The 23,689-nt window shown below is 41.7% G+C and overlaps 1 protein-coding gene across 1 annotated transcript in view; it reads right to left on the bottom strand.

Moving 5' to 3' along the window:
• Positions 1-19,556, bottom strand: part of ZNF862 (zinc finger protein 862) — a 37,150-nt gene extending 17,594 nt beyond the window's left edge. The window contains exons 1-4 of the mRNA XM_069083218.1: positions 19,250-19,556; positions 10,808-10,919; positions 5,777-5,881; positions 3,041-3,741 (exon numbers count right to left, since the gene is read on the bottom strand). Coding sequence (XP_068939319.1) covers positions 3,041-3,741; positions 5,777-5,881; positions 10,808-10,919; positions 19,250-19,273 — 942 coding nt within the window. The 5' untranslated portion in view covers positions 19,274-19,556. The remainder of the gene's footprint in view (positions 1-3,040; positions 3,742-5,776; positions 5,882-10,807; positions 10,920-19,249) is intronic.
• Between the last annotated feature and the right edge of the window lie 4,133 nt (positions 19,557-23,689).

Raw genomic sequence — 23,689 nt, 5'->3', positions numbered from 1 at the left:
GAATGAAACTTTCCCCTTGCCCTCAGGAACACTTCCTAAACCCCTCCCCAATCCCCTAGAAATTGGTACACTAGGAATTGGTATACTGGGCCCCAAAGCTCTTAGAACCAGGTAGACCTGGATAGCAGAGATGCAGATGCCTGGATGGAGAGAGCCAGGCTCAAGCAGGGGCAGCCAGAAGAGCTCCATGGCCTTCCCTGTTCTTCACCCAGGGCTAGCTTCTCTTAGGAACCCCAGGCGTCTGGCTAGCCTCTGGGTGTCCTTTCAGAAGAAGAAAAAGGGAGAGCTGCCGTGGTGCTAGGAAGTTCTTTTCATAAAGAAGACTTACTATACGCTAGACACAAAAATAAGACAGAGGATAACAGAGGGATACTCCCTTCTTCTTTTAGAGTCTCCCCTGGAAGTAGCCTTTCCCATTAGGATGCTACCCTCATGACTCCTTGGAATTCTGAGCCAAGAAAGCTCATTGATATAAGTAAGCTGAAGGTATAAAAGATCATACAGTCATGGAATTCTCCAACTAGAGTCCAACAAACCTTCAACTATACAGATGAAGGAACTTGGGCCTAGAAGTGAAAATGATTTGCCTGAGGTCCCACAGCCAATCACAGCAAAATCAGCCCTAGAAGGAAAAAGAGGTCTCTAGATTCCCAAGACAGAGCTCTTTCCAGTACACTGTAAGGCTCCATGCAAACTTTGGTCCACACTGACAACCACTACTTGATAAGACTAAGAAACAGTCCTGATAATATCACTCACTGCTGAGACACTGAATACAGATCCCACATTGGTTGAATTATCGGATGCAAAGAGCTAGGCTTTCTTATTACTTCCTAAAACAGAAGCAAGGATAAGAAGCTAAGAGAACTGGACAATATGAATACTGGAGCGATCTTTCAAAGGGAGTCAAATGCTTTTCTACTAATACTGTCTTCGTGTCAACTTCATAAAATGTAAAAAGACAGAGATTCACTCTAGGAATTAATGTGGCTTTTTTTCCTACATAAAATGGCATTCTTCACTTTGAAAAAACAGTTTCAAGAACCATCCTACTACCCCCAAGCAGGAATCATACAACACCTTTGTAACAGAATCTGGCAATGTTTGCCTGTTTTCCATCTAAGGGAAACACTGTTTTGTTTTGAAAAAGAGCACTGCTACAAATTAAACTGAATTTTGCCTCTTAGGGTAGCTCTGTCTCTCTCCTAACTCTTCCTCATCCTTCTGTTCATTTCCCTTACTTAACCTTAACATTAAAATATTAAAGAATCTTTCTTAAATTTATCTATTGAATTTATTCATTTTAAAGTAAATGAGTATAACCTTTTATATTTCCCTATCAAAAATAAAGTTTCTTGGTGTGATAGTAATGGAATATAAAAATGCCCCTGTATTGGCTTGGTTTTCAAATTGATTGTGTTAAAACCCAGAGCTTGTTAATCCCACCTGTGGGATGGACTTGTTGATGTGAAAAGAGAGTCCTGAACTGGGAGGAGCTGGTGACGTAGATTTGGAGAGACACAAGAAAGAGGCAGAAGAACTTTTTGGAAGCAGCACCCTCGTGGAGGCAGAGAGAGAGAGACTGAGAGGATTGCTGAGGGCCACTCTGAATTGCCCTGGACTTTTGAGACCTGCCCCCGGAGCTGCCAAGGACTGAGGAGACATGGCTGTTTTGCTGGTACTTTGTCTGTCTGCTTTGATGTTGTTTTGCCAGATTTGTCCACTGGTGAAAGACAGTCCTGTTGTTGAAGTCCTGGAACCTGGCTGCTGGTTAAGAGCTCTTGAGACTGTCCTGCAGACAGAGAGTGAATACTGTCCACTGGTGAAGGGCAGTGCTGTTGTTGCAGGGGTCTGGGAACCTTTCTGTTGATTCAGAAGCCCTGAAGAAGGATTTTCTTGTTGTATGTTTACAGAAATCCCGGGAGAGGGTTTTGCTAATGTTTTCAGGGGTTCTAGGACTGTTCTGCAGACAGAGGATGAATTAATGAAGAGACTGGCAATGTATCTTGTGGCCTTGCTAAGCCTTGTCTCCCCAGGAACTAAGATTGCTGAGAACTTGCCTCTTGTCAAGATGAAGAAAAGACCTCCATTTGGGTATTAAGTGCTGTGCTTAAACTTGTTGTAACTGTGGGGTAGATTCAATTGTGATGATCCAGGGGTGGGGAACTTTTGACCTTTTTGTGTTCTATGGTTGAACAAATGAATGTACTTTAACTTAGATTGGAAACTAATCTCCATTTGAGAAGAGGGGCTTTGTGGTGAACTAAATGAAGGTACAGCCTAGGGGTGGAGTAGTATTTAGACCAGGGACTTTGTAATTGATTGAATGAATGTAAGGTCCTGGGGTGGGGTAGTACTTGGAGATTATTTAATCACACTTAGTAAATGCTGTATTTTGAATGATGTCATATTTTGATCTTCTCTGTTCTTGGTTTGTCACTGAATAAAATGGAGAGCCCCTATGCTGGTATTCTGAACCTTGGGAAGTTGCCTTTCCTTGGTGTTACATTACTCTTGGGGGCAGCTAAGGTGGCGCAGTGAATAGAGCACTGGCCCTGGAGTCAGGAGGACTTGAGTTCAAATGCGGCCTCAGACACTTAACACAAAAACTAGTCTTGTGACCTTGGGCAAATCACTCAACCCCAATTGCCCTCCAAAAAGCAAATAAATAAATAAATAAAAATAAAGTTTCTTTTTCATTGAGGTATCTTTCCATAAGACTCCCTATCCACATTGTCTTAACGCTGACTGTTCAGACTGACTTAAAGGAGTGTTTTCCATCATTCCTCCAGTTGCTAGTGCCTGAGCTTCTCTGAAATCTCCTTCCCTCTACTCTGCATATATCAAGTATGCGCATACCTTTTTGCATACTGTCTCCCCATCGGAATCCCAGCCCCTGAGAGCAGGGATTGTTTTTCCTTTTCTTTGTATCCCTACTAGCACTTAGGACAATGCCTGGCACGTAGTGAACGTTTAATAAATGCTTGTTGACTGGTCAATCATTCAAACATCAAACTGAAAAAACATTCAAACACAGTACCTGACAGAAGAACTCTGTGCAGTCATCAAACAAAACATTAATGCCTGATGTGGTACAGATATCACTGATGGCAGCCTTCTGCCTCACATCCGACATACAATCCAAGTACAGAGCTGATGTTGTTCCATTTTCAGTGGGGTCTCCAAGCTCAGATCTGGAGTTTGGAAAAAGCTCAACTAAACTGTCGTAATTGCCCAGGGATTCAGGTGGGTAGAGCACAGGATAATCTGCATTGAAGAGATGCTCTGCACTGGTCAGCCCGTGCTCAGGTGTTTCTCGGATGCTCTCAAAATGGGCTGCCCACACAGGGTCCCTGGAGGCCAAAGCATTCACACAGAACTTGTGGGCTTTACTCTTGGCATGATACTTGAGTGTCTCCACCTTGAAAGGTCCCGTGTAACCTTCTATTAACCTCGATCTTTTGTCCCGAACAGACGGGTACTCTCGGCAGGCAGAGCAAAACAAGGCTGTCTTCTCCTCATTTGTGATCAACCACGGAAACTGTCGAAACCAAGACTTCTGAATAGAACGTGGTCTTAATATCTTTTTGCCTTTTCCTATGGAATCATCTTCTATGCTGTCACACTCTGAGTGACTGAGGTGGGAGATGCAGGCTTTTTTCCGCGGTGGCAGATACAACTCAACTTCTCCAGTGGGGCCCTGTATGTCTATTTCTCCCATGGATCTCCTCTTCTTATTTCCTTTAGAGAAAGAGACAAAAGTAATTTGCTTTGTGAATCTCTTCTGCAACAACCCTTACAAATGGCTACCCTGACTATGTCTAAATATTTTCAGTAAATAGGTATTCTTTGTATCCCAAGGAAGGCTATTCCATCGCTGGAAAACTTGATTCATCAAAAAGTTATCTTTATATTGAGTCCAAATCTGCTTCTTTTTAATTTTGACCCACCAGCTTCTAATTGCGCCTTTTGGAACAAGACAGATCAAATTTGCTCTCTCTCCTACATGACAGCACAAGAAATTCTTGAAGACAGCTATCATGTGTCTCCCTAGTCTTCCTGTCCAGAAAAAAATGACCCCAGTTCTTTCAATTGTTCTTTAGTTGAAGCCTGTGTTCAATAGCCCCATTCCTCATTTCATCTCATCCAGAAACTATTTAACTGGCATTAGGAGAGGAGCAGGAGAGAAAAGGGAGCATTGATTAATGCATCAATACCTGCCCTAAGCATATCAATCGGTCTGCAAACTTGTACATTCTCCCTTGACAATCTAGTGCCACTACTACAGAGTCAATGAAAACAGAGTTGAGAATCCGGCCAGGGAGGAAAAACTTATTCCTGTGACAACTCAAACCTTAAACAAAAAGTACCAGGATCCTCTGGATCAACTCCAGACAGATATGAAGAAAGCTGGAGAAAGGGATACAAAGAGGACAGTGGTGTGGGCATAGCAACCCTGTGTGGTATGGTTTCTTCAGGGCTCTCTCCTTTAGTACCCTTCTCTTTCAGGGCAGAGGCCCATCATTCAATACAGAGGAACACTATTACTTGTGCTATTTCCAGACAGATCCTGAGGTTACCAAAAAGGAACAAGGAGGTTACCAAAAAGGAAGGTTACCAAAGGAACAAGAAGGTTACCAAAAGGGAACAAGGCAGATGACGAAGAATACCTGAAGCTATTCAGTCAATGCTCCTACACACTTATCAATATCAATATCATTTACCAAGCACCCACTGTATTCTAGGATATGGCTAGATCCCAAAGATACAGGAGATGTAGCCCTCGTCCTCCAAGAATTTAAAGTCTAACAGTGGAGACAGGTTAGGCCAAAATAAAAATTTAAGCAGATGCCAGTAACAAATACGCAAACCAATTATAATCAATAAGTAGTTATCAACGCTCACATGAAGAAATGGGGTGATTTAAAAATGGGTTGCTCTATTTATAAACTGGCTCAAAGGAAATAAATTTGATTCAAGAATTAAAATAATTAAAAGAAGAATGTCAAAACATTAATCTTTTAAAATTTCACTTTCATAAGGTAAAACATTAATTTTTAAATGTTTCAATGTCATTAACAATGAATTTTTACCTTTTTAATTATTGTTTAACTATAAAAATACATTTCTTTAAAATTAATGTAATTAGCTTACTGTTTCAACTCAGTTAAATGGATTTTAGGTAATTCTATAATACCTAAAATCCCAAATGAATCTTCTCTTCTAGACCATATGTAAAACAGCACATTGCTAGAGCCATATGTGTATGTGTGTATATGTGTATACAAACACACATATACACACAAACATACATACAGAGACAATTTTTGCATCCTCAGACTTCAGCAACTTTAGAACTTTTATATATATATAATATTTAACATATTTTATATGTCTAACACAAGAACTGTCTCCTCATATTTAACTCTACCACTCTTCAGTTCCTCCCATCCTCCATCACATGCCCCCACTGTTCTGGGTAGTCTTAATTGTCAATATATTAGTGGTGTACAAAGCATTTTGTCATCAGGGAAGCAGAGAAGCAGAGTCCCTTCTTTCTACAGTACCTGGCAGTATCGTGAGTCCCCAGTTGACAAAAGACACAAGGGCTATAAAGATATTGAATATGGCCCTGCTTTAGATTGACTGATGACTGTAAGAATCCCTGGGGGGAAGTAGGGGGAGTTATGAGCCAGAGGGGAATCAAAGACCCCCATCCTTCCTCCTTCTAATCCCCAAGTTTGCCAGCCTCTTCAAAAGGCTAGTCCAAACTTACCTAGGTGATGACTCAAGAGTTTCCTCCGGCCTGGGGCATCTCCTAGCCATGGTTCTACCCCTCTTTCAAGCTTACAGAACAACTCCGGGTTAGCAATGGGGGTTCCTATTCCAAAGAACAGAGAATTGCAGTGAGGTCCTGAGTTTCAGAGGAAGGTTTTCTAGAAAGAATAATCCTGGAAGTTTGCGACATCCTCTGGGAACTGACAGTCATTTCTTAATAGAGGTAGGAGGAGACTAGTAACTTCTCTTCATGAGTGAATGGTCAAGAAAAGAAGCAGTTGCTTTGAGTTAGTTGGGAGAAAGAGGAGGAAGACTTGCCACTCCAAAGAGTAAGGGATCCCAAAAGTTAGTGGACGCAAAGACATAGAACAGAGGCTCCAGGGAGAGTTCTATTCAATCCACATTTAAAGGCAATCAACTATCCTTATGTGTCAGAGGTTGCTGAGATGACAAGGTATACCATAGCACTAGAAAACATGGTATACCATAGCACCAAAGCACTGGACTTTATCATGTGTATGGCACGGTCATTACTCAGGAAGGACAAGAAAGCTGTGTTCACATATCATGACCAGACTATGCTATGTGAAAATTCCTGACAGTTAAGAAGGGAGAAGGCCAGATATAATCTGACATATACACTAGGCCAGGCCTGCACAATATACGGGCCCTATACCACTTGCGGCCCACCAGATGGCTTCTGGTGGCCTGCCACTGTACACGCTCTGCTGTCTGTCATGTGACCCACAGCAACCAACCATTGTCAGTCTGTCTCTAGTTACCTTTACTTGGAAAGTAAGTTGCTAAAAACCTATCTGCGGCCTGAAGAAGTTTAATCTGTTTTAATTTTGGCCCCTACCTACTGCCAAATTGTGCAGGTCTGCACTAGACTTTCAGTCAAAGAACAACTACTTATTAGGTACTGTTTCTGCATAGGGCATTACACTAGGTATTAGGTATGCAGCGACAAAAATGAAGTCATTTACATTCTATTAAGGGAAGCAACATATCCACAAAAGAGTAAATATGAAATATTAACAACATAAATATAGGGTCATTTCAGGGGAGTGGAAACATGGGGGAGGGGAACAGAAAAGACTTCATGCAGGAGATGGTACTAGAGCTGAGCTCTGAAGGAAGTCAGGGATTCTAAGAGGTGGAAGGGAGGACAGAATGGCCTAGAGCTAGACTGTGAAGGACTTTAAAGGCCAAATGAAGGTATCTGCATTTGATCCTACAAACAGTAATACAGTCAGAACTGCATTTTAGGAACATCACTTTGGCAGGTGTGTGAAGGACAGACTGGAGAAAGGAAAGATTTGAGCCAGGGAGACCAATTAGGAGACTACTGAAATAGTTCAGGACAGAGGTAATGAGCTCCTGACATGGGATGGTGCCCATGTGAGGAGTGACAAGGCAAAAGACCAGAGAGATCCTGTGGAGGTGGAATCAACAGAGATTTTCCAAGAGTTTTGAGAAAACCGAGGTAGGATTCCATGTCCTAAGATTCCATAGAAGAACTAAATCAAGAATTATGGGATGCTCTAGAGCAAGGATCCTTAATCTATTTTGTGTCATGGACCCCTCTGACAATCCGCTATAACCTATGGACCTCTTCTCAGAATATCTTTTTTTTTTTGGAGGGCAGGACAATTGGGGTTAAGTGACTTGCCCAAGACCACACAGCTAGTAAGTGTTAAGTGTCTGAGGCCGGATTTGAACTCAGGTCCTCCTGACTCCAGGGCCAGTGCCTCTATTCACTACACCACCTAGCCACTGCAGAATATCTTTTTTTAAACTAAGAATAAAATAAAATGCTAAATTTGAGTTGGAGATTAGTAACAACAAAGATATAATTTTTTTCTATCCAAGTTCACAGAGCCCCTGAAATCTATTCATGGACCCCTTGGGTCTATAGATCCCAGATAAAGAACTCCTCTAGAAAACTAAAAAAAAAAAAACACTGATAAAGCAAACACAAATGATTGTAATGAGGAAGGAAAGGCATTATCTAAGAAGAATAACATGCCTAAACAGGGAATTCATCCACAAATTTATATTGTTAAAAGACATGTATGGAAAAATGGAGCAGGGATAGAGAGGAAACAGAGGATGAATAGTAAAGTGTAGCATGAATTTATAAGAATAAAGTCAGGAGGCCTAAAGCCCAAAACCAAGATGGAGTTTACACTGAATGCTACAAAAAACAAGAGGGTCTTTTCGAAGCCTATTTTGGGAGATATTTGCTTAGACATGTGAAAAAGACTGGGGAGTTAACAGACTTCAAGTTCAATAGGATAAGGAAGTAGAAGGAACAAAGGCAGAACTCAGCCTGATAGAAAAAAAAAATCTTCTCAACAATCTGAGAGTGGAATGGACTGTCTCATGAATTAGTGAGCCCCACGTCACTTAAGGTTTTCAAAAAGTAGATAAATTGCCTCTCGCCAGGGATGTTATAAAGGAGAGTCCTGCTCATATATGCATGGAATATGGGGTAGGAGGTCAGAGAGTGGTCTCAGAGGTCCCTGACAGCTTTAATATTCTATGATTGGCTGAATGCCTACTATATGTAAGATACTGTGCATATATATGGATCTCTTCAATGACCAAGGCAAATCCCACACAGAGTAGGAAGAACAACAGAGGAAATGATAAATAATTTAAAAGAATTTTTAAAAGAGATAGGCAGTAGTAGTTCAAGTTCCCAGAATTATATGTACAAATATGAGTAATAAATCAGTTGGTCAATATGGACCCCTTGTCATATAATAAGCATTTATTATATACTTACTTTGTGCCAGACTCTGTGCTAAGCACTAGGGACACAAAGAAAGGCAAAAATGATTCCTGTACTCAAGGAGTTCACATTCTTTAAAAAATATTTTTTGGAGGCAATCAGGGTTAAGTGACTTGCCCAGAGTCACACAACTAATAAGTGTCAAGTGTCTGAGGCCACATTTGAACTCAGGTCCTCCTGACCCCAGAGCCAGAGCTCTACCCACTGCATCACCTAGCCACCCAGGAACTCACATTTTAATGGGGGAAACAACATAGAAATAACTACATAGATATAAATACATTCAGAGAAAAATCAAGAGGAAAGATACTGGGTATCTGGGGAAGAAGAGTGAGCACCTGGAAAATCAGAAGGTAGTTTGTGGCTGTGTCAAAGGAAACTAGAGAAGCTAAGAGGCAGAGTATTCTAGACAGGGGGGACAGCCAGGGTCAAGGCAAAGAGTCACAACCTGGAACATCTTCTACAAGGAACAGCAAGTGAGAGGGATACAATACAAGGCGGCCAAAAAGGTAGAAAGGGGCCAGGTTGTGAAGAGGGGTAGGTGATAAACAGAGGCACTTAGCACAGCACCTGGTGCTCAGGAGGTGCCTAATGTTTACTGAAATGAGTTGAGTTGAATATGTGATCCCATACTAGGAGCCATTGGAGTTCATTCAGTTAGAGGGTGATATAGACAAAATTACACTTAGGAAAATTACTTTGGCAGCTAGGTAAAGGATGGATTGGAATGAGGCAGGAGACCAGCAAGAAGATAAGAGCAATATTCCAGTGGAGAGGTGACGAGCGCTTGTGCCAGGGTGGAGAGAAGGGGATACGAGGAAAGCAAAGGGAGAAATGACAGGGTGTGACAGCAGACTGGCCACATGGGGTGAGTGCAAGAGAGCAGTCAAGGACCACACTGAGTAAAGTGTAGCATGAACTTATAAGAATAAAGTCAGGAGGCCTAAAGCCCAGGTGTCTTGGAAGATGGGGCCATCCTCAATGGTAAGAGGAAAATGGGAAGACAGGAGGGTTTGGAAGGAAAGAGAACGAGTTCGGCTGTGTCATGTTAAGTCTGAGATACCTAAGGGGCATCCAGTCCAAGACGTCCCTGCAAAAGGATGCAGGAGTGTGGATGTCGGGAGAGATGGGGACTAGTTGGACAGATCTGAGGATCATCTACCTAGAAATGATAATAAACCAGGGAAAGTAGGGAACTTAAGGGAAGGAGCTAAATTTGACCAAAATAAGTATTACTGAGACTTAAGTGCAATATGATTTCAATTTATTACCAGAAGTGGAAGATAGAAGTAACCAGGGTAGAAGAGGCTGGTAGGTGTGGCTATGCCTATAGCGTCAGTAATGTTTTGTACATACACAATTTATTGTGGGCTGGCTTGTTATCTATTTTTTCACAGAGGTGGCCTGTTTCCTTAGCTAGACTGAATGTTCCTTAGGTAACAGGTGATAGGGACTATGTCTTCTCTTTCTACTTCCATCACCTTGTACAGTGCCCTTCCCAGAGTAAGTGCTATGTGCAGTGGTCAAAGAGAAGGACTCAGAGTCAGAAGACCTGAGTTAGCTCAGAGTGAGGGCGGGCGGGGGGGGGGGGTGGGGGGGGGAACCTGAAGCCTCGAGTACACATGTGGACCTCTAGGTCTTCAAGTGCAGCCCTTTGATTGAATCCAAACTTCACAGAACAAATCCTCTGGGGATTGGTTTTAGTCAAAGGGCTGCTTTGAGGACCCTAGAGGGTCACATGTGGCCTCAAGGCCACAGATTCCCCACTCTTACTTGGCACAGACACTTCAACTCTTAGCGAACCAGGCAACTCTCAAAGACTAAAAGCTGCAGTGCAGTTGATAATCTGCCTTGGGAGGGGGAGTTTCCTCACCAAGAGTTCCTTATACTGATAAAATCACAGGTCAAAACAAATTAATTATAAGATTTTAACTTTTTGTGTGTGTCTCTTTTTTCTTATCTGAAAAAGGGGAAGGAGTTGGACTAGATGGTTTCTAAGGCCCCTTCTGGCTCCCAAATCCAATGTCTTACAGTGTGGGGGTAAAGCTGACTAGTGAGATGACCAAAGCAGCAGACGTCATGATGAACAGTGAGGGATGGAGGGAAAGTGCCCTGCCCTCCCAATCTCCAGCCCCACACATATTCCTATAACTCCCCAGGTAAGTCACAGTGGAGAAAGGTTAAGAAATGTTACCCTGATATGACTACAGCGAAGCAAATGCACATTCCTACCCAGTGGTGCCACCAGCTTGTCAGAACCACAGATCTCCTTCTGCTGCTCTCCCAACAGCATCCACTCCTCCTGAAGCAAATACACTGTGATGTCATCGAACGTCACCAGCATCTAGGAACAAAACCATGAACTTGAGCGTCCACTTCTTACTCAGGTTGACTTTTCTGCCCTCCCTAAGGCCTTCCCCTCTGTTCTATGATGCCCTATTAGATCCTGTCCAGCCCCCAGCCCTTGGCCCTAGCCTGGGCCCCGTCCTTTCAAAGTGACTTGTGAGGATAAGTATAATTTTTGGAAGCTGTCTACAATCATTCACTACCACAAGTGTTGAATAAAGTAGGTGTTCAAGCTGACGGGTGACAATACTGTTTACAAGTAAGGTATGACTATAGAGATAAAAAAAAAATTTGTGTGGGTAGTCCATAAAATGTAGTTCTGAAAGGTATACAAAAGAAATTCTCAAAATGTTTTGATCAAAAGAAGCATTATTAGGATAAGTGTACTGCTTCCCAAGGGGATGATCATGGAAGATAACATTTATCTGGATATATAAGTTCAAGTATATTAACAATCAGTTTGCTTACTTCACGCTTCATGAATATGAGCATCCAACTACATCAGAGATGTATTTATTTGCTTTGCAAGCTCCCAGGGGCCAGAGAACTGGTCTTTTCTCTGTTCCATCCCCTCAACACTACTGTACAAAGTACAAGAGTGAGCCCTATAATAGAGGCTCAAGAAATAGCAATGATAGCAATATTGTCTCCTTATCTCCACTCTATCCTTTGTAATAACACCTTTAGATCAAACTTCCTAAGTTCACTTTCATCCTGCTTCTTTACTGCTCAGGAACCTTTAATGGAGGGAAGAATGACAGCACTGATCAGAATTAGAATCTGAAACTACAGCTTAGGACATAGAAAGTGGGAACATAATAAGCTAACAGTCAAAATGGGCAAGTCCACAAAAGGAACAGCTGAGAAAGGAAAAGGGCTTAGCAGAAAACACTGTTTGTATGCAAGCAATCAATGCAAGCAAAATTCTCTTTCAGGAGAGCAGCAATACTGAGATGTCAGAGTTTGTAGATGAAGTAATGGCATAATTTGCATAACTTAGAAAAGATAGCCAAACCAATATGTTGACCTATTCATACGCTTGTTGAAATTCTACTATGAGCTAGTCACTGTGCTAACTATGTTGAGGGATGGAAACATTAAATCAAAAGAAAACAAATGGCCACAAGGTTTGCAATCCTAAACATTTTCAGCAACCACACAATCCAATTTGTGGCCTAAACAACTACATCATATATGCCACAGCAAATAACATTACAGGGTTAGAACTGACTTATAAGAGAACACTGACTAGCTTAAAAGGAAACAGACCCCATATTAAGGTTAGAAAATTATTATGCTGAACAAAGAGATAATTCTTTTTATGTTTCTGAAGATCAGAGGAACAGACATCAGGAAACAATACAGAAAATCTGATGTCAAACTACCTGGTCCTGCTGCATACTACCTGTATGACCCTTGACCCCTGTAGACCTCAGTTTCCTCATCTGTAAATAGAATTAATAATAGCAGTTAAACATTTATATAGCACTTTAAGGTTAGCAAAGTTTTTTATATAGCAACACTGTGGGGCAGGTGCTATTATTATTGTCATTTTATAGATGACAAAACTGAGGCAGACAGAGGTTAAGTGACTTGCCCAGGGTCATCCAAATAATAAGCAGCTAAGGAAGCATTTGCACTCAGGTCTTCCTGACTCCAGGCCTGGTGCTCTATCCATGGCACCACCCAGCTGCCTCTAAGGTAGATGATCCTTAAAGCCCATTCTGGCTCTAAAGATTATGCTTCCACTTTGCACAAATCTTACAACCAGAAGAAAGGGAAAACCTAATAGTAAATACACACAGAAAGAGTGATGTATGTATATGAATATATACATCTGAGAACCTAGTGAACTTAGCATATGTATATATACACATATATGCACATAGGCATCCAAGTGACGCTACTGAAAGGTTCCTAGATTAGAGACAAAGCACTATTTTACCCAGATCACAGGATTTAGAACTGGAGGGGACCTCAGAAGTCATGTAGTCCAATCTACTCATTTTTAGAGAGGGAATAACCTAGCCCTAGTACAGTGAAGTGACTTACCCCAAATCTCACAGGTAGTAAGTACAAGTGATGAAATTTGAACCCAGAGCCACTGACTTTAAATTCAGTGCTTATTTCTACCAAAGTATAGCTGCTGCTACCATTAGGGTATAATATATGTGCATAGTGCTTTAGAGTTTACAAAACACATTAGTTCATTCGATCCTCAAGACACTGTGTAAAAGGCAAGATAGGTATTATCCTCTTCACTTCAGAGGCAAGGAAACTATTGGTCATAGAATGTCATTTAGCTAAGGTCACAGAGCAAAGGGCTAACACAACCAGAAGAACCCAGGCCTTCTGATTCCTAACTGAATTCCATTTCCACTCTATCTCCCTTAAACTATCAGAAGACGTACATCAATTTGATTAGAGAGAACACTGGCAACATTAAAAAAAAAAAAAGACTCAGACAAATGGGGCAGGAAACTGAAAGCATAGTGGGAAATGAATTAACTGGAAACTGGGAGATAAAGATACTAATCCTGACTCTGCTACTAACTAACCAGGTAAACTGGACAAGTTACTTCATTGATCTGAAGTTTGCTCATCTGTAAAATGGGGTCAGCTGGTTCCTTCTATATTTTATATTCTTGTGATTCTAAGTTCTGGCAATGGCAAGAGCTGAATGACACCGGTCTTCTCTTTGCTGGTGAATATTACACAAAGGTCAAATTTGCCCACAAAAGATGCTCAGGCAGAGGTGATCTGGCTTTTTCAGATGTCTTTTTCATGTTTGTCACAGATTCCTTTGAGCAGTGGACACCTCCTCAAAATAATGTTTATAAATGCATAAAAGAAAATATATAGGATCACAAAGGAAACCAGTTCTATTGCAAGTCATTAAGACATTTTTTAAAACATCAAAGGCTGAAAAGGCCTGGGGGGTTCAAGATTCTTATCACAGAGGAAAGAAAAGATTTTTTTAAACTCAGCAAAAGAAAATACAAACAGTAAGAGATTGATCTATTTGTTTAAGTAATAACTCTAAGCTCTGGCTCCTGAGTAAGGCTCTGTTTTGGAAATTACACATTTCTGCCATTATCAAGAATTTATTCACGTTTTTCTGCCAAGACTTTGAATTGAAGCTCTACTGCCACAAAGTGGATGGCAAGTACATGAGAGTGTCCATATAAGGGGAGGACAGAAGTTTTTTTTTAAAGTGGGAGAATTTATTCTTATTTAGAGTCGAGGTTTATAGAGTTCTGTGAGACCTCTGTTCAAACCCTAACTCTTCTACTCACCAGTACCTTACTGCAGAGGCAGACAGTAGGACAACGGGGAGAAAGAACACTGAGCCTGGAGTTAGAAGACCTGAGTTCAAATGTGGACTCTGATGTTTACTAGCTTTGTGACCCTGGGCAAGTCACCTAACCTGTTTGCCTCAGATTCCTCATCTGGGATAATAATATCTATCCTGCAGGGCTTAAGTGAGATAGTATTTATAAAAGCGCTTAGCACAGTGCCTGGCACACGGCAGAAGCTATATAAATGCTCATGCCTATCCGTGATTTTAGACAAAGCACTCAATCTTTCAGATTCTCAGTTTCCTCAATTCTAAAATAGATATTACAATAATAGTACTAACCACCTCATGAGAGAGTTGTGAGGATCAACTCTGATAAGGGATGTAAAGTACTTAGTAAATCACAAAATGCTACATGAAACTGGCCCTTATGGCTGATTATTATGAAAATGGCACAATATTCAGATTATTTTCTCATAAAAAGGATGAAGAATTTTAAATATTAAGAACCTTAATATCCCAACTGATCCATTAAGGGAGGAAGAGGAGGAAAAGAGTGGGTGGAGGGCATTCACAGTAAAGAGCCCATTTAGGAACAAAATTCTATAACTCTAAATGCTTACAGAAAAACTTGACATAATCATAGTCATGACATGACATGGAAAGCTATCTTCTTGGATTCTACTTAACTATAGATGGTTCCAGCATCAAGTGATTACTGAAAAACCTCAAAAGCAAGAGGGGTACCAAAACCCAGCCAACTGATATCTAGGGCTTAAAAAAAAAACCCAAATACTCTATTTTTGTTAAAGTCTGTATTTAAAAAAAAAACACATAATCGCAGGTTCAGTTTATGCTCAAGACCAAATAACATATAATTAAATTTAAAACCTTTGAAAGGTTACCAAAAATTGGAGAACAAACAATGGCTAATTGGTAAAAACATGAATGTAGTGATGAATGCAAAAATGTACAAATACTTCCCACTTATTCCTAATCGGCAGAGATGTACACTTGTTTAGCTTGCAGTTCAGTATAATCATAGAAAACTCGAATGTATTCATCTGCAAAAATAACTTATTTAGTCCTAGTATATATTTTAATTTCAACTCTTTGGTGAGATTATGTCAACTACGAGCAGTAAAACTCAGATTACATCTGGGTCTCCATTTTCTTCTAACCTATCACAATCATTTGAAATTTATAAATTCCAAGACCTTCAGTTTCTTGATGATCCAGTCACAGAAAGAACTAGAGGACAAGAAAGCTCCATGACAAGGTGGATTTACTGTAGAATTTTACTTTATTAAAAAAAAAAAATACCTGTCGGTCAGCTAGTCACAGAATATCAGGAGTTGGAAAGGGCATTCTAAAACAGAAGACTTAGTCTAACCCTAACCCACCTGAAACATGAATCCCCTCTACAATAATCCCAAGTGGCCACCCAACCTCTGAGTAAAGCCCTTCAGTAATGGGGAATTCTTCCAGTTCATTTCACCACCGATCAGTTTAGTTACAAAGATTTTCTCTATACTGAACAAATATCTGCTTCCCTGTAGCCCAAATTCTGTGTTCCTGAGTCAAGAAGAACAAGTAAATCCCCTTTCACGTGACAACTGCTCAAATATTTTGAAAGCTATGATGATGAAAGTTGTAGTATCTTTATAACCATAGTTTCTAGTACTCTTGCCACATGGCCACCCGGCCACCCTTCTCTCGACCTGCTCTGGCTTGTCAATGCATTTCCTAAAATATGGTGCCAGAATGGGATCCAATACTCTAGCTATAGTCTGACTAGATAAAATACACAAGATCTATCACCTCCTCTATTCTGGCCACTATAATTTTGTTGGTAGAGACTAAGATCATATTATTTTGTCTGCCACATCACACAGTTGCCTCACATCGGCCTTTCAGTCCACTAAAAACCTCATGTCTTTTTCATATGAATTGCCATCTAAACACATTTCCCTCAGTTTTAATTTATATTTTGGATCCAAGTGCTGGAATTTTCAATGAGCCCAATTAAATTTCATTCATTTAATTGTGCATATCATTTTGGATACCAGTTTTGTTTCATCCAAAAATCTGTTAACAACGTCATCTATTTTAATCTAACAGGCCAGGGCAGAGTCCTAGGGCACTGCACTAGGGACTGCTCTTTGGCTGACACTGATCTATGACCTACAAGGCTGCCTTTGAGGTGGTCAGTTCAGCTGCCTCCAAATCTCTGCTCACTTACGTGACTTTTTTTTATCCAGTCCTGTATTTTTATTGGCTTGGGGCTCCTGGTAAGAAAACTCCTACCAATGCAGATCAGTCACTGTTCTATAATTTAGCCCCTTAAGAGGCTCCTGGGCAACCTGGAGAGTAAGTAATTGCGTAGGGCCACAGAATCAGTTCATTTCAGAGTATGAACTTAAATCAAAGACTTCCTGACTGAGACTAGCTTTCTCCCAGTTAGGACACACTGCTTCTCACACTACAGACTAATCTATATATATATATATATATATATATATATATATATATATATCATAAAGATAGACTTTACATCTATATAGAGTATACGTGAAATATCATGAAATATCCACTTTTTGTTCAAAGAATAGAGCGCCTATCTTGTCTTTGTATCTTTTACAATGCCTAGGATCTATGAGGTACTCAGAGTTGCTCACTGCCGATCCTGTTTTTACTCCCACTCCTAGGCCAATGTATGGCATTCAGGGTAAGGCTCTATCATCCAAGACACACGAAGACTGTTGTTGCCTCAGCTGCTCCTGAAAGTTAATATAAAGGAAAAGGATGTTAAGTGTTTTCATCTGAGCCTTCCTCGTATCACCATGCCCATGCTAGTGAAAGATGTGACCATGTCAACTACCAGAGAATGGGAACTTTCCAGACAGGACCAGATCTTTGACCAGTTTCCACTATTCTGCTATTCATAAGCTGCTGCTAATGAATAAATGACATCAAAGGAGAACTATTATCTTTGACTCTGAAAACACAAAGCTATTATCTCAATCAAGCCTCCAACCTTCCCAACAATGTGTGGAAAGAAAATTCTTACAAGATTTCAGCATCTGAATGAAACACCTATTGGATTCACCAAGGAGCCTTAGGAGCTGTCCTTGGTTTGCAGGGCACCTTACACTGGCATTTTATTTTGCAATCAGTTTCACTAACTCTATGGGATAAAAATCAAAAGATACTAAGAAGAAAGTTTTATCCAAGGACATTCTTTGAGACAAGATTAGAATTAAACATGAAATTTATAGCCCTCAGAATTTGTAACTGCTCCTAATAAAGGTACCAAGATTCTCTGCACATCCAATCTAAAAAGCATTGTCCCCGGGCATTTTCATTTTTCAGATCTATATGCTAAAGGAATGGAACTATGCAAACCAACATGGAAACCAGTTAGACATTAAGAGATGAAGGTCTGAGTGTAACAAAGGAAGTACTTACAGCTCTCAGTTTTAACTTTTTTCCAATCTTCTTTCCCCCTCCCCCAATATATGTACTAAAAATCTATGTCACTGATATGATTTAAGAAAGTGGAATTACAAGTTGATGCAGGGACTGTTTCATGCATCTCTAAATTCATAGAACCATAAATCTAGAGCTGTACAGGCCTCAGAGGTTATCTAGTCCAACTCCCTCATTTTACAGATAAAAAAACTGAGAACCAAATGGGTTAAATTTGGCCAGGATGACACAACTGTGTTAAACATTTCTTCATAATCTCTAATAAAAAAACTGAGCACATAATTAGCTATTCAATACATACTAACATACCCGTAGACTGATCAAGTTACATTCTGTGCTAATTCAGGCAAATAAAACCCTACCATGGATTATACAAGTAAACTATATAAACTAGTGATGGAGGAGGGGAAAAATCCAAGAGAGAAAAGAGTCCCTTAAAATATAAATATTCTCCCCTTAGGATATGTTACAGGATTTCCCTCAGCATCAATATAGACCATACCATCTACTTTCCCTTCTAAGCTGAGTCTCTAAGGCCTCATCCACCTTTCCAAATATGCACTCTGGTTATATTCTAAGAGTGGGGAGAATGGCAGTTTTTTATATAAAGGAAATATCTCAATCTTTGGGAAAAGGCAGCAGCAACTAAGCAGAAGCTTACTTGGCAAACAGGTTCTTCAAAAGAACTTGCTTGTGCCCTAGACTGTCTATATGACCAAGGACAGCTTCCTCTTTTGCTCCATATTCCCATTCCCAAAATAAAGTAGCTCCCTCCTTTCTTCCCAAACTTTACAACCTCTCCCCAAAGTACTGGGAGACCAAGTTGACCTTCTTTGGAAGAGTTTAGAAGGAAGAAATTGAACACGGGGCTTCACCTTCTGTGGTACCCAGGTAAGCCTCGGATGCTGAAAAGTATGCTTGATCATCCCTTCTCCCCATCAGTATACCAGACAACTAACCCGGAAAAGCCTTCTTCTCTGTGACCCTTGGATTTAAAGCTTAAGTGCAAGGGGCTTAAACCTTCACTGAATCTAACCGTCTAAATGTCACACTGTCTAGATTAAAACCCAGGGTCCTCTGATTCCAAATCCAGTTAACTGTACACAACACCCTAACCTGCTGCAAACTGCCAGCACCCTGAGAGGCTGATCAGTTTTTCCAAACCCTCTTGAGGGATGGGAGAGAGGAAATTCCTTCCCATCACCCTGCCTTCTCTCTTGGGGGTCACTCGCCCGACCAGTTCAGCCAGAAGCTAAGGGAGAACAAGGCAGGAAGGTGGGGTGAAGGCTTGGGTAAACGTGCTAACCACTACCCTGCTCCCTCTCCCATGTCAGGGAACTGGGGAAGCTGAGGCAGACGGAGGAGAAAGCAGTTGCAGTTCCAGGAGGCAGCAGAGAGCAATATCCGATCGGGCCTGCGGGCGGGCGCCTCCTTCCCTGCAAGGTAGGCTCACCTACCCCGCCAGCCCGGCGCGGGCTACCCTGAAGTAAGGGAGCTACGGGAGGAGGAGTGGGGGGTCCCCGCGCCCCTTCCCATCCTACCTGCCCTGACTCCCCGGACTCCATGGCCCCGCTGTCCTCGGGCTGCGCCGACCCATCCACGGGACCCCCTCCCCAAAAGTCCCCCCGAAGACCCTCTTTTCCTCCCTCCCAGCCCTAAGGCCTGGCCGGGGACTGGGCTCTCTCGGACGCGGAGAGCGCCGGGGACCGGGGCCCGGCCCAAGGAAGTCAGGCAGCCGAGACCCTAGCGGGGGAGCGGGCAAGTGACCACGGCCCAGAGAAGGTACTAAGCTGAAGCGACCGTCGCGCCCAGCGCGCAGCTTTACGGCATCGGCCGCAGCCTCACGGGAGGCGTAGTTCGGCAGAGCCGACAGCCCCTGGAAAGTGATGATTGGCTACGGCGAGACGCCATCCTGATTGGGCCGAGAGAAGATCTATTCCCGCCCCGCCACCCCCGCCACCCCTTCTCTTCCCCACCCCGCCTCTCTGCTGACCACGATTTTCCTTTGCTAGGTAACCCGTCTCTCTTCTCCCAGCACACACTCCCGGAAAGACCACCTGCTGCTCGGATCCAGCGTCCACGATTGGCCGCTGGAAAGGGGGTGCCTGGAGTGGGCGGAGAGCTTTCTTTTGGTTTGGCACGCCCTTTTACCCGCTTCTGCGCATGCTTCCTGCTACTAGGCAACCGTTTAGCGTTCTAATGCACGTGATTGCGTTACCTTGCCCCAGCTTGGAAGAACCTGAAAGTGTGGGAAGGAACTTCAGCGGGGCGCTCCCTGCCTACATGTTCCGAACCACAGGGTGCAAGGAGGGCTCCAGCTGGAGACTAGGCCTCCAGATCACAGATGTCAGAGTTGGAAGAGACCGGTCTCGTATTTTACATATGGAAACAGAGGGCTGGAGAGGAAAATTACTTGCCTAAGGTCACCCATCTAGCTGAGGAAGTGGGAAGGAATCCTCCCTTCCTTTTCTCCTCTCCCTTGGAAATAATAATAGTCCCCGTATTCGTACAGCTCTTAATGCTTTTTTACAAAGTGTTTTCCTCATAACAATCCTTGAAGGTAGGAAGCGTATTATCACCCTCACTTTATAGATGAGAAAACTGGGGTTCAGAGAGGGATGTGGCTTGCCTGAGGTAACACAGCAGATCCATGTTGCTGGGTAGAAATAAGGAAGCCCTAGCTTCGTCTTCGTTACTTTTGACAGAGCAAACTCTCTCCCTCATAGCAGTTCATCTGTTCTGAGAATTACAGGCACAGATACTGACTATGATAGGTCCTGGATCTAGAAACTGACTCACAACAGTAGCTGCCAGCTGATTTATTTTTTCAGTGTGTCTCTTGCCTGTTTTGGGGATGCCATTTCACATTTCTATCTTCTCACCATGCCGATCTTCGGGCTTATCCCCGAGATTACACCTCCCTTTAAGCTCTTTTTCCTTTTTTTTTTTTTAAGACTAAGTCTATCTAACTCACCCAGGCTGCAAGTGCAGTGGCTACTCCTGGGCCCAATCCCCATCACTGGTCAGCACTTTGAAATACTGTCTCCAGCCTGGGTCTCTCCATAGGCAGCTGGTCCCTGTCTGCCTCCCACTCCTGGAGGCTCACCAGACTGTTGGCTGTCTTACTTTGGACAACCAATGGGCATAACCCACTGCAGCCAAACCCTCCTGAGCCCCAAAAGACCTCACAGTGGGGCAGTGGATAGACTACAGGAAGACCTAAGTTTACATCCCACCTCAGATACTTACTAGCTGTGTGGCCCTGGCAAGTCACTCTATTTGCCTCAGTTTCCTCATCTGTAAAATAGGAATGATAATAATAGCACCTACCTCTCAGAGTTGTAGTGAAAATCAAATGAGATAATAATTGTAAAGTACTTAGCAAAGAGCCCCACACATAGTAAATGCTATATAAATGTTAACTGTTATTGCTATTATTAGCTGGTAGCAGGAATTACAAGTATCTACACCACACCTGGCACCTCCTTCCCCAAAATAAACAAATAAATGACCATAAGTTCCTACTCTTTTTCCCCTGTAAATGTCCCCAACCATTCTCTTCTTTATCCTCACCTTGCTGCATACAGTCTTGGCTTGTTAATTAATCAATCTACCAATGAGCATGTTCGATATGTTACACTGGGCTTCTCCACTATGAAGGAATCCATACATAGCTTGAGTAGTTCAATGGATCTGCGATCTCATCAATAAGGATATTCCCTCCACCAATGCAGACAGCAAAACCTCCGTGTCTTTTCACCCCATGCAACTCTTGTCTCTGTTGTCTCATAGATTCTCCACAATTTCCCCAATGGCCCCAGGAGAGAAACACCCCAACTTCCTCTATGGTGTTTTTTAAATGTTCCGTGGTTACCAAAACAGCTCTCACAATCTCTGTCCTTTGCACTTTATTGTTTTCATATGATCGTCCCACTTCTTTTCCCAACCGCGTTGTTCATGTATTTGGAAAACATAGCTGTATGACCTTGGGGGAAAAAAAACTGTCAGTTTCCTCATCTGTAAAATAGTGACAATAATACCAGTGTTGTTGTGAGGATCAAACGAAACAATATTTGTAGCAAAGGGTCAGCATAGTGCCTGGCACATAGTAAGCCCTTTATAAATACTAGTTAGCTATCATGTGCCTCAAATCTTCTGTAAACTAAAGTCTTTTATGTCCATCTAATTCTCTCTTGTGTTCTACTTACTTGTGTACAAATCATTTTCACTGGACGAAATTGTCAATTCCAGAAAAGCAAAGGCTATCTCTTTTTAAATCTTTGTATCCCCAGAAGCTAGCATTATACATCATTTAATAAATATGGAATTAACTAACTTAGTTGAATTATTTATCAGAAATGGGATAGTTGGAAAAAAGAGTCATTTTAGGGAGGGAAAATGACATCTTGCATTTAAGTATTGGACATCTTGAATTTAAGGTGATAATGGAACCTCCATGTAGAAATGCTTGGTAGACATTGAGCTGGGGGGGAAAAAGAGTGATCAGAGCAGTAGGCAAAGATTTGAAAAGTACCAATGTTAAAGTGATCGTTAAAGCCATGAGTATAGGTGAGATCCCCAAGGGAGAGAAGACAGTAAGGTACCAGAGATAGAACTCTGAGGTATTGTAGCAGCAATCACACTGGCATACCCAGGAAGGCTGCTAGCACAGGTTCTTAGATCTGCTTTAATAGGAAAGATAGGTGTTTAAGAGGTCAACAATCTTTTTTTTATTTACATTCACTAGTTCAGGGGAAAAGTCAGCACCCTGAATTTCAAAGAAAATACAAGCCTAGAAATAAAGACCAACAGACAAGGCTCTGACTGCCTGAATCAAAGCAATATTGCTAGCACTTTACATACACCCCTGGATCAAGAGAGAGCCTTTACATCTGAGCAGTCTGGGAGCTCTGAACATATGGAGATTCAGAATCTCAACCAGGGAATCACAAGATCCTTCACGTAAGCAAGCCCCCAAAGCAAAATACCAACTCAGAGTATATATACCCTTTTTAGAGCCAGAGGGTATAACAATCCTGAGACTCAGTGCCTAATTAGACATTAGCAGAAGGTGTGAAAGCCTTCCTCCCCTAAGCAAGCTTCCCATAATGGGCTTCCATGGTGAGGTCTATTAATGGACAGGGAAGATATTAAATCCCGTTAACAGGGATATTCATCAAAAGGAAGAAAAGTCAGTACAAACAACAGAGAAAGAAAAGTCAGACAGCAGGAAAACCAAACTTTTCCCTCTTTCTCCATCTTTGGTACTATGAAATTATAGGATATAAGCTGTAAGGTACCTTAATAATCATTTGATACAAACCCCACCACCACCTTATTTTATAGAAGAAGGAAACTGAGGCCTAGAGAGGTTAAATGTGTTGTCCAAAGTCACACAAGTAGTGAATAGAAGAATCATGATTTAAAACCACATCCTCTGATGACCAATTCAATATTCTCTTCTCACACCATGCTGCTTATCACTCTGTATCCAGAGGATTTTTTAGCAAAAATTGATTATCATGGCACCACAGAATCTCAGAGTTAGAAGGGGCCTCAGACACAATCTAACTGAGCCCATACACTAATAAATCCCTCTACAACATAACCCTTTCATAGCCTGAAGAATATTTTTCAATTTACTTTCACATATATCACTTCTTCATAGGATTTTCATGACATCTTTGTGACTTACATGGGTCTGATGTTACTCCTCTTTTATGGATGAGAAAACAAGACTCAGAGAGGTTATATGTTTTGCCCAAGTTCATGTAGCTACCATGTTTCCCCGATAATAAGACACTGTCTTATTATTTTTTTTGGACAGAAAAACACCAGAGGGCTTATTTTCAGGGGAGGGCTTATTTTAGTGAACATTGACAGCAATTTTAATAAACAGGTAAATGTGAACAAAAAAATGTACCTTTATTCAATAAGCAAATCACTGGGGAAGAACAGGATGACGTGCTCACTGCTGCAGC

This window comes from Petaurus breviceps, unplaced genomic scaffold (assembly GCF_028583685.1).
Source record: "Petaurus breviceps papuanus isolate PSGF00001 unplaced genomic scaffold, PetGlider_PUasm1.0 115, whole genome shotgun sequence".
NCBI classification, from domain to species: Eukaryota; Metazoa; Chordata; class Mammalia; order Diprotodontia; family Petauridae; genus Petaurus; species Petaurus breviceps.
This window is presented reverse-complemented; position numbering and strand designations above follow the sequence as displayed.